The 12634-nt window shown below is 39.3% G+C and overlaps 1 protein-coding gene across 1 annotated transcript in view; it reads left to right on the forward strand.

Annotated features, from left to right (window-relative positions):
- Positions 1–240: 240 nt before the first annotated feature.
- LOC119647257 overlaps positions 241–12634 on the forward strand; it is a 73534-nt gene continuing 61140 nt past the window's right edge. Inside the window, exon 1 of the mRNA XM_038048138.1 lies at positions 241–738. Within this exon, the coding sequence (XP_037904066.1) occupies positions 630–738 (109 nt within the window). The 5' untranslated portion in view covers positions 241–629. The remainder of the gene's footprint in view (positions 739–12634) is intronic.

The raw sequence follows: 12634 nt of genomic DNA on the forward strand, positions 1-12634 counted from the left end.
ACAGGCGAATGCAGTTAGTTGATGCCCTTGCCCTCGCCCAAATGCTAACATACTCAACTAACTGGTGAGCGAAATGTTGTAGGGGTGGGAGGAGGGATGGCAGACAGAATTCTCTGCCACCCTAACTTAGACTGGAGGGCACGTAGTAATTGCGGGAACAACGATCGTCACTTTCAGCATAGGTCCATTGAACAATGTGTCCTCATAGCAATTTCAAAAGCGTTTCGCCAGCCAGGCTGCAAGGACGTGTGAATTCCCTTCGAACGGTTCGTTAGTCGTCAGTCGAATTTCGACACTTGGAAGCAACATACGGAAGTGGATATGTATTCAATAGATAAACTGAAGCACTGAGCCAATCTCGGAGCGAAGATGAGTAATTAGTGAGAATTGATAGTTTTGATATTGGTTCAAAGTGCATGGACTTTGTCCGTTTTTGTGCGATAAGACGAATTTCATGTGTTTGTGATAGACGGAAATAATCAGTGAAACGTAATTTTGTCATATACTCCCTTTTCACTCAAACGAATCATGTGTCATTCTTTGTGAAATGTAATACTTAAAAAAAAATTAAAAATTAAAAGTCGAATTCGAGAAATTGCACGGATTATCTAAAAAATTCCACCCTAACAATGAAGCGCCACCGTCGGTCACACGACACCACCCTCACTATTATTGTTCCGGCCACATGCCATGGATTATGCCTTTTAATTATACTATCGGTCATCATCACCTGCACAGGTAAGAATAAGGAGTAGGGTACCAGAGAGAGAATGTTCACGTGTAAATTGCAGTCACTGTCCTGTTACAGAAAAGGACATTCCACCTTTGTTATTGTTATCCTGTTCAAATTTACTGTCACGAGCGACCATGACTCGTGTGGTTGTTTTGATGATCCCTAAAAAATTTGATAAATTAAGGCGTGTATAAGATTTAATCCAAGTTAAGGAATAAATGAGTGTGGTTAAATGTGGTGCAATAGAGGGTTTCCTTCGTGAATATTGTGAGGGTTACCTTTTCAAAATCATAAGGGGGGATTTAGTGGTGGAAACTATGATGCAGGAACGTTCAAATATTTCCTATTTTGAGTTCGAAAATACTTAATTGGAGAGTTTTTTTCTGTGAAACAAATCTTGCTAAAATTGGTTTATTCTCTGTACGAAATGTTCTTCCATTCATATTTTTTTATTTTATTCAAAAATCGAATCGGATTAGTTTCCAAAAGTAAAAAAACATACTCTCGCTCTCGTTTTAAATTTAAATGAAAATTCAATTATAGTATTTTTGGACCCAGTACTCTACTTTTTAAAGACTATCTTTTTATTTCCTTCCAGAATTCAAGCAGTATTTAAGAACACTTAGTCAACCTATACAACTAGTTGCGAAATGTAAAATAATTTGTAAGAAAAATTAAAGAATGATTAAGATGAATTGTTAGTGATAAAAATTTTACATAGACACTCTTCTTATGCTGAGCTCTGAAAAAAAGTGAATTAAATCAAATATTTTCAAACTTTTTTCTGGCTTTGGAGTAAAATTCAACGCCGACTAAAAACAATTGAGGAAATCGTAAGAAAATGGAAAAGTGCAACATTTTCAAATAAATTTCCATAAATTCCACGAATTACCATCACATTTTGTTTGAATCCCGTCGGGAAACCGGAAGCTTGATGATTCAGGTATAAAAGGTTTTGTGTTTCCCTATGTGAGGTGCATAACGTAGTTCTCCATTGGCCCGAGATATTTAAATCGCTCAGTTCTAGGAACTCAGCGATATCTCGAGTCAACGCTATCAGCCAATGAAGAACTGCGTAATGAAATGGCATTCCACAACTGGTGTTCTGTGTGACCGACGTATCAGCGCACGTCCGAAATCTAAAATTTACTGCAATGTCGTCCGTCTGCCGCTCTGTATAGTTCTGAGTGTTAGCCGACTATAACAGACAATGAACGACGTCTTGCTGTAATGGGGACGAAAATGTTGCATTGCACTGGTGGCGTAACACGTTTTGATCACGTCTGAAATGAGAATATCCGCGATCAATATGGGTTTGCACTGATGGTGTGGTCACGTGATTCACGCTAACGAGAATTCACTCACCAATATTGTCTGAACATCGAAGTCAATGGTAAGCAACCAAAAAGCCGGCCGAAACAACGGTGGCTTGATACGCTGGATGGGGATTTCAAGGCCTCGCGATTACATCCTGATCAGGCATTTGACAGAATAAAATGACGAAACCGATCACGACGAGCCGACCCCGCTTGTGAACGGGAGAAAGGCTGAAGAAAAAGAAAAAAATGTGAGGAGTGACGAGTGCACGACAGCTCCGGGTCACATAGCTAAAAATTCCATGTCCTCTATATTTTAGAAAGCGATTTAAATAAACCATTTGCTGGAAACCCCTGTATTAATAATAGTCAACCTCATACGCTTCACACTCTGAGTTTAATATTATTAGCAAATTCGAAAAACTTAACCTACATCAGATATAAAAAGGGCTAGAGAAAACTAGATTCTTCATCAATGGAATTTTAATATTTCACTCGAATGTCAATTATGCTCGTTAATTATGACATCGGAATCTTTTTTGTATGGCTAAGGATGCGGTCCATTCGCACGAAATTGATAAGTTTGAACTGCGATAATTTTCCCACTAATAGTTGGATTTTCATGAAACTTGGCATGTGTATGCACGAGGCTGTCCTCCATCCTCTCTCTAAATTAGTACACCTAGGATGGAGGAGTTTTTTAGTCAATTTATAAAAGTTGATAAGTAGATCCTTCATAAATGCGACTTTAATATTTCACCCTAATGTGAATTATTCTCGTTAATTATGATGTCAGCATCTTATTTGCGTGGTTGGGTAGCAGTTAATTCACGGGAAATTGCTAAGTTTGAACTGCTATAAATTTAGCGTTAATGGCCAGATTTTCCTCTATGCTGGTACAAAATTCGGAAGTCCTAGGATAAATTTAAGGGGGGTTTTCAGTAAATTTATAAAAGTTAGTAATATACTATTAGTAAGTTTATTTGAGCAGCTATCGGAATGGGACATATTTTGAGGCCTAGATTTCATCTAGGCACATCACCCTGATTTTTTTTTGGATTTTTAGTTTGGGTAGTTTCCGGAAATGAGTGCTATCTCACTCCTTACTCACGCCCTTTACAATTCACGCCAAAACTAATGTCAGTAGAAATCGAGACCTTTCATTTGATACCCTACACGACTATATCCGCTGAAAAAAATTTTTTAATCCCCCCTTTTGCATGTATGGGGAGCCCCCTTTAAACTTCACCTAAATTTATGCCACTCTGCCATCTGTCCACCAAATTTCGTTCGTATCGGTTTAGCCGTTTTGTAGAAAACTGCGTGTGGCAGACAGTCAGACAGATAGACATTGAATAGATTTTAAAAAGGTTTTGTTTTACACAAAACCTTAAAAAGTTTAGATTGTGGAGTGAAATTTGACGTATACCAAGCACGCTTCATCATTATTATCATCAGTTGAGTCAGTGAAGTCCCATTCGGCTACGACCTACAGTGGCTCCCAGCGTATTTGATCACTGTAATATCGAAACTAGGAGATTTATAGATAAATTTTAAATACTGTTGTGTAGGAGCATATGCAATAAACGAGTTTCGAATAAGGGCAATGCCGAAAAGTGTTGGTTATGGCATACGAGACCGATGTTCTAGGTAGAGTGCTGAGATTTCAGCTCACAGCTTATTTGATACAGTCTCCTTCAGTGTCAAAAAACTTTCGTTTGTCGGGCACTTTTGGTTTTACGAGTTTTTTGTCCCGTTTGGGTATTATAACATCAAACTTTTTAAGCATATTGGGACCCTAAGTACAACTATTGTTAAGTTTTTTCTAAAATGGATCATCGTAGTACAACAATGGAGCAACGTGAACTGGTAATTCACCGCTTTAAAAAACGACAGAGTGTGGGCCAAATTGCTGAAATTGTTAATTTAAATGCCTCTACAGTCCAGTACATAGTTGAGCGTTTTCTACAGAAAAAAATATTGGAAAATAAGGCAGAAAATTGCCAAATTAATTTTTTATCAAGCCAGACGAGCGTCGCATTGTTAGAAAAATCAAAGTAAACCCCAAGCTGTCTGTTCCGAAGTTGTGCAGTTATGAAACAGTCCGGCCTGTATTGCGCGGCTATATTTTGAACAACTCAGTAGCTCGAAAGGAGTCGTGTGTTTCAACAATACTGATTCTACCTCTACCAAGCTGAACAACCTCAAAAAAACTGTGAAGCATGGTTTTAGCCTGAATGTCCGCAGCCTAGTTATTATTGGGGGAACAATGAAATTACTACAAAGTGCCGATAAACTGGACGTACAGGAAAATTTTCGCTTCTACCAAGGGAATGATTCAAAACATAAGTCTTGAAATATTCAAACTTGGCTGATTTGAAACACGTAATATCACCACCGGCGCAGTATCCCAATATGAACGTCATCGAGAATTTGGGGGAAATTTTGGACAACAACATAAGGGAATATAAGATTTTGAGGAAGGAAGACCTCAAGAACGCCTTGCTGGCAGAATGGGAAAAAATTACCCCTGATTTTATACGAAAGCTGGCTAACTCCCCCTACGTGCCACGTTTTCTAGGTATTACACAGTTCTGTTTTGAAAAATAAACATTTCCTAATTAACCAACAACCTCCCTTCTTTAAAATTGGATTAAAACTTTTTGAAATTGTAAATAGTTTTTGAACTATTGCAACAGCAATTTTTCAAAAAGATGTATCAAATCAGCTGGGAGCTACCGTCTGTCAAACAATTCTCCCCATCTCTTGGTTTTCCATCTTAAACGTACCTTTTAAGAAGGTTTTTTTCTGAGCCACTGGAACTGTCAACACCAATGATCAGAAACCCCACATCTAGCTTCAAAGATATTCGTATGTTTAATGCACTGTAGCTCCTTGGTAGTAAAAAAGTAATTTGTACTCTAAATTACTTTTGAAATTCGAGATGTTACTTGCTGATAACTAGTGTTTCTGGTGGATTTCTGACAAGGCCATTATTTGTTTCATGGCCTATATGGAATATTTTTGATGGTTCAACAACGTACTACTAACTATAATCCTGTATCTGACATTAAAAATTACACTAAGGCATTCCCTAGTGTAATTTTTATTATAATATTCACACCACAGATCATGCGTTTTATGTTGCATTTATACACAGATAGAAATATTTTTCAACGGCACAATAATTCTCATTGTATGATGACACAAATGACAAAAAAATACATAGTTGAAGGGTTTGGAGAGGATAATATCAATTCGAAATATGAGCTTAGTTTCTCTTTGGCAGCAGAACCTACCCAATATATTTCCCAAATAGGTCTCAATTCTCGCAACTTTCTTCTAGAGTACTGAATTCGAAATAACCGACCTCCTCCATTATCATATGCCCCTTCGATAAATAATAACGACCCGTATAATAAGAATTAATTTTTTTGTTTACTTCTCTTTTTTCGTAAGTTCTCTTTTCGGTTGCGGTTTCGCCATTTTATTTTATCAAAGGTCTGACCTGAATGTAGTCGTGATCCTTTCAAATCACCATCTAACGTATCAAGCCACCGTTGTCTCTTACCATTGACTTCGATCGGTACAGCTCCATATCGAATGCGGATATCATTATTTCGGATGTGATTAAGGCCTGTTACGCTACTAGTCCAACGCAATATCTTCGTCTCCATTACCGCGAGACGCTATTTATTGTCTTTTATAGTCGACGAAAACTCAGAACCATAGAGGGCGATAGGGACGACGACATTGCAATAAATTTTAGATATGAGACATTCATTGATTCAAAAGCCAAACATTTCTAAGAGGTTCACCTCATGATCAAGGCATCAAGTATCACCATTGACAAGTACATAGTAAGTGGTTGAAATTTTTACATGATAATGTTTAACAGAATTCTTTTTTGGAAATTTTAAAAAAGCAGGATAATACTCTTATATTAAAGCTTACCTTCAAAATAAACTTATCAATATGTTGGTTTAACTAAAATTGAATATTGTACTTTCACATTTCGGAAATTTTCTGGCAAATGGGCTTAGATATATTCTAACAACACAGAAATATCGGAAAGTATGATGATCCTCGAAAGTTTTATGCAATCCGTACTGTTATTAACAAAGTTATAGTTGAATCAAAGTTGCGTTTTCTGTATGATTTCACTGCACCCTTAATCATTATATATAGAATGACAAGAGTCTTTAAAACAGAATTCAATACGCCAAAGGAGGATCCATTTACTCTCAAAAGAGTGCAGTCTTGAGAATAAAATTTTACGCTGAAATCACTTGACAATCACTATCGCAGTCCAAGAATGATTGTTTACAATAGCTGAAGTGAAAGTTGACCGGACTGTTACAGAAAACACTAACCATTATACCCTTGCACCCTTGCTGCGATATAAACGAATATCTCTCTACTGTGCCCCTTTTACTGGTTATAGTGTACGTATTAATCATAGTATCTCAAGCAAGCCTATAACCGTCAGGAACTTTAGTATGTTCCCTACTTCCTCGACCTACTTTGCACAAGTGCCGGACACTGTCCCAGGAGGTGTATTCCAGTCTTTGTTAGCACGTCCAGGAGTCCGTCCTACCTCCACATAAGCGGCGATAGTACCCCGCCATGTGGAAAACCTTGAGTAGTGTTCATGACAATAGAATTTGTACCTGTCGGTACTTCTAATTGCCTGATTTTTAGCATTTTGCCCATTTAGAATTCCAGGGTGCTTCCCACTCCCTTGCGACTCAGGGCATCTTGTATCTCTGTGTGCGATGTGTTGTCGAATGCTTCTTCGATATCCAGAACAGAATGCTATTTCTGTTGTTTCTATGGCATCCCGTAATACATTTGTCAGCTGATACAGAGCAGTTTCAGTTGACCGCCCTGCTCGGTAAGCGTGTTGACGGTGATGTACGGGATTGCGCTTGAGAACGTTTATATAATAATAATAATCTATTATAATATAGTTGCCTATAATCTTCTTCACTGTTTTGAGTATGAACGATGTTAGGCAAATTGATCTGAAAGATTTAGGGTGAAAATAATCCCTTTTACCCGCTTTCGGAATAAAGACCGTCTCCATGCCCTTGGTATGTATCCCAGTGCTATGCTCCCCTTTACGACCCTCAGACGAGACTCTAAGATGATTCCTAGGCCTCTCTGGATTAGTGCTGGGAAAATGCCGTCTATTCCGGGTGATTTCAGTGGTTTAAAAGTTCCCACTGCCACCCTTAGCCTCGTTTCTGAGCATACCTCTTTTGCTAGTTCCCAGTTATCCTTTCTTCTCCTTTTATTCGTTGTTGAGGTGCCAGGCAGGATGTTGTCGCCATATTACACACATGAGTACAATTAAATTGTTTGTTCTCAACAAAAATTTTCACGACAACTCTGGCACTAAATGAACTGTTAACCACTAATAGAGGGTTGGGAATTCATTTCCAGGGAAAGCAAATGCGCGACTTTTTGACTATCCCAAAAACGTCGGGGTAAAACAGCAAAAAAAATAAGCAGTGCCAATCGCAATTGGGAGGGTGGTAAAAGGCACTGCGTTCTTTTTGTAAACAAAGATATTTACCGTGCCATCAAAATGGTTAGGGGGATGAAAATAGTTTTTCACGCTACATTGGTGATAGCAATAACTTGTTTTGTGTTATTAATTGTACTGTTTTTCTGCTCGTTGGTTAGTATCAGCAATCATCATCATCATCTAAATATTCAATTCCATTGGCTTATATAATTTTCAAAAGTAATTTTTCACATTTGCTCTACGCTAGAGTCAGTTATGCTAACTCATTTTAAAATACGAGAAACTTCCATTTAATAAGTACGAGGAGTATCTCCTATGACTAAAAGGAATAATATTTATCGAAATAACAATTCCATTTCTGCATTTGAATGGCTATGAATCGAGAGATAATGTTCTTTGATTTAATATAAGAAAATCAGTGAGACGAAAAGAAAATAGATGAAATATTGATTTTGAAAGAAATCGTGGGAAACTTTGTAGTGGATCCACATGATAACGAACGAATGAAAGAAATACTTGACTAAGCTTATAAGTTAACTGCGGGCCACATTACTTCACTTGAACTCCAACCAGATACTCGCGAAACCAGAAGTTTTCAAAATACCTTGTTCTGGAGGTGGTGAAATAGCGTTAAATATTAGATTCCTTTAAACAGCATAGAGTGAGCACGGGCACATCTACTTCACTGGAACAGTGAGTAACAGAGTAGAAAAAGATAATTTGGTTTCCTCGAGAAACATCCCCCAATAGAAACTGATCATCATTTTCTCTATCTTATCTTTATTAATCATGGTTTAATCAGTAACTTCAATCTCATTTAGTGTTAAAATAGATGACAAATAATTTTTTTCTTCAAATTTGCAAATATTTGTATGCAATTAAGTGCGAGTACTTTGCCATGATGGCCGCGTTGATTGAGTATCAGCCTCCCGATCTCATTACCCCGAGTTCGAATCTCTGCTGTTCGTCAAGCTTATCACTTGCACAGCTGTGTTCGTTGCAGAATTTAAGGGTATATCTAGGTTACCCTGACTGTAAATGACACAATATGCAACGTTGGTATGACAACTCATCATCATGAACGGTCGTGGTATCGTTCATAGATAGGCTGGATCACCATCATCCATACGGATTAAGTGACCCGCTCATCGTAACGTATTGAGCCGGATTTTATCCACAATCTGACGGTCATGGTATCGCTCATAGATTTCGTCGTTCTGTAGGCTACGGAATCGTCCTTCCTCATGTAGAGGGCCAAAAATTCTTCAGAGGATTCTTCTCTCAAACGCGGCCAAGAATTCGCAATTTTTCTTGTTAAGAACCCAATTCTCCGAAGAATACATAAGGACTGGCAAGATCATAGTCTTGTACAGTAAGAGCTTTAACCCTGTGGTGAGACGTTTCGAGCGAAACAATTTTTGTAAGCTAAAATAGGCTCTCTTGGCTGCCGACAACCGTGCGCGGATTTCATTGTCATAGCTGTTATCGGTTGTGATTTTCGACCCTAGATAGGAGAAATTTTCAACGGTCTCAAAGTTGTATTCTCTTATCTTTATTGTGATTCGATGTTGTTCATTCATTCGGTTTTGGTTTTGGCGCTGACGTTGCCACCATGTACTTCGTCTGGGCTTCATTAATCTGCAGCTCAAGATCTCGTGCCACCTACTCAGTCTGGATGAAGACAGGTTGTACGTCTCGGGTCGTTCTTTCCATGATGTCAATATCGTCAGCGTAGGCTAGAAGTTGGGTGGAGTTGAAGAGGATGGTGCCTCTCGCATTTACATCGGCATCGCGAATCGTTTTCTCCAGGGCCAGGTTAAAGAGGACGCATGATAGGGCATCCCCTTGTCTTAGACCGTTGTTTTATATTGAATGATCTTGAGATTGATAATGCTGCTTTTATCTGGCCTCGCACATTGGTCAAGGTCAGCCTAGTCAGTCTTATCAATTTCGTTGGGTTATCGAATTCTCTCATGGCCGTGTACAATTTTACGCTGGCTTTGCTATCATAGGTGGCTTTAAAGTCGATGAAAAAATGGTGCAACTGATGTCCACATTCCAAAAGTTTTTCCATCGCTTGTCGCAGAAAGAAAATCTGATCTGTTACTGATTTGCCAGGAGTGAAGCCTCTTTGGTATAGGCTAAGGATGTTGTGGGCATATGGGGCTATCCGGCCTAGCAAAATAGCGGAGAATATCTTATAGATGGTACTCAGCAAGGTGATACCTTTATAATTGCTGAACTGTGTGATATCTCCCTTTTCATGTATGAGACAGATAATGCCTCTTTGTCCCATACCTTGAGCACAAGTCGATGAGTCTCTTGGTGTAACTGGTCCCCTCCATATTTAATTAATTCGGCTGTAATTCCATCGGCTCCTGGCGACTTATGATTTTTAAGTCAATGGATTGGACGGACTGTTTCTTCTATACTTGATGGTGGCAGTATCTATCCGTCGTCTTCAGTTAGCGGGACCTCCAACTCGCCGCTATTCGGGTTGTTCAGTAGTTCATCAAAGTACTCAACCCATCACTGCAATATGCCCATTCAATCGGAAATTAGATGTCCCTCTTTGTCTTGGCAGGATGAACATCGAGGTGTATAAGGCTTCATCCTGCTAATTTGTTGGTAAAACTTCCGCACCTGGTGCGGTTGCTCCCTGTACTTTTCTAGTTCACACACTTGTTGGTTCTCCCAGGCCTCCTTTTTCTGATAAGTCTCCGCGCGTGCCCGCATTCTTTGAGAATGCAATATTACTCTGTATGCGGCATTCTTCCGTTCCGTTGCTAGCTTGCATTCATCATCAAACTGGACGTTCCGACTTTTCTTGCGGCTGAGGTCAAGAATGTTTGTGGCCGTTGTGGTTGTAAATATCATTTGTGTATGTTTCATCTCCAGGATCTCTGTTGACTGCGGTTATTGCGGCATCCATTTCCTTCCTATATGTGTTGCGGAGGGCTGTGTTGTGAATGGCTTCAGCATTCACTCTCATCTGATTATCAGAAGAGATTGTAGGTGGTGTCGTAATTCGAACTCGGAGCCCTATGCCAACGAAATAGTGGTCTGAGTCTATATTGGCCCCCCCTATATGTTTTGACATTCATCAAGGCTGAGAGGTGGCGGCATTCTATCAGCACGTGGTCGATTTGGTCTGGAAACTGCCACGTATGTTTGTGGAACGCTTTTCGCCCAAAACAGGTACTGCTAATACTGCTAACTGCAGTCCATTACTGGTATGACTATGTAAGCAATGGGAGCCAACGTATCGCCTGAATACGGACTCCGTCCCTACTTGACTTTTGAAATCTCAAAGTGTGACTTTGATAGCCTCATATAAGGTATCCTTCTCCGACTATGCAGTCTCCTCTGTAGGGGCGTCAACGTTTATGATGCTTATATTTCTAAACTTGCCTCGTAAATGCAGAGTGCATAGCCTTGCGCTTATATTTTCAAAGCCGATAAAAGCAGGTTTCATTTTTTGGCTGACTAAGAAACCTATCGGCTAGCTGCTCAACAGCATTTGGTCTGTTGGGAGCGCACGTTCTATGAGAAAATGCGCAAATCGTTATTCCGTTTTCGTTGCCGGGTTCGTCGTTAAAACATCCACCCATTCCGAGGGTCCTTCCGTGGCTTCATAACAAGTTTGCTTGCCATGTAGGGTTGTCCGCCCTACCCAACCCCCAACTTGGAGGACCAGATGGTACGATTTATCCCGTTTGTAGACACGGAAAACTCGCCTTCATCCTTCTCCGTCTGCAGCTTTTCGTTAAAAAAGAGCTCCCAGCGGTCACCACTTGTTTCCCAGGTTTTATGTTCCATCGTGGGTACCAATCCACGTTTAGTCCTAGGGTCTATACTACCCTTTGACCACCGAAACATACTCTCACATTATACTGCAGGAGTACAACTGTAAACAATGGATCTTATATATAAAAGCAAAAATTGCTACCCTAACAACCTACATCATGTCAGCGAAAGAGGAAAGCACTTTGGAAACCAAAATCCAGCTTCTCAGAGCATAAAAAAAAAGTGAAGAAAGAAACCGCATCAAGAAGGGAGGAAGTAGAGTGCAACCTAAAGCGAGAGGCGAACACACTCACTAATAGGTTTAAAGAGGAAATTGACAGCTTTAATAATCAACAACGCCGGTTCAAAAAGACGCATGTCAACGGTACATAGATCGAATGGTCTGTAATTCTACTGAGAAGACAAGGCTGAAGCTTTCCAAGACTCACTTCAATTTTACTTTACAAAAATCCCCGTCTCAGATGAAGAAAGAGTCAAAAGAGAATAAAATCAATATCATTCGACCTGAATTGAAGATTAGCTGCTGCAACCACCAGGATATCCAACATATCATCTAAGGATTAAATAAAAGAAAATCACTAGGTTGAGACATGTTTACAAAGGAATCCCTAAAAGCGCAACAAACAACTTCAGGGATCAGTCACCAATCTCACTTTAAGAAGTCGATTATTATATTGCTACAAAAACTTGGCAAAAACCTAACATTACCGCAAAACTGGAGGCCTGCCACCTACTATTGCCAAAATTACAGAAGAAAATATCTACTCGTGAATCTACCAAATATTTAATGCACTGAACATTACCTCAAAAGGACAATATGGGTTCCAACCGGAACAATCATTCAAGCTTCAACTGTCCAGAGTAGTTCAACATATATTGCGGACTAAATCAATGGGGCTCATAATCCAATGTGCCTTCGACAAGGTCGGGCCCTCCAGTCTCATCGAAACTCCACAAAGTTAACATACCTTATCCACTAATTCAATTAATTGAATTATGATATTTCTGACAAATGGAAGTTCCCGAGTGAAGATTTTTGCCGTTTTGTTTTACACAAAACCTTAAAAAAGGTTAAATACGCATGGAACTCCCGAAAATCACTGTCATTCACGTTACGCTTCTATGACTTAGTTAATTTCCGAAGATTTCTTCAGATTCGTTATCAGCACAGTTAATACCGTCTAAATGTAAGCTGACAGTAGCGGAACGGTGCAAAGACGAACACATACATTGATGACCAATCAAAAT

Source organism: Hermetia illucens, chromosome 1 (genome assembly GCF_905115235.1).
Source record: "Hermetia illucens chromosome 1, iHerIll2.2.curated.20191125, whole genome shotgun sequence".
In the NCBI taxonomy this organism is placed as follows: domain Eukaryota; kingdom Metazoa; phylum Arthropoda; class Insecta; order Diptera; family Stratiomyidae; genus Hermetia; species Hermetia illucens.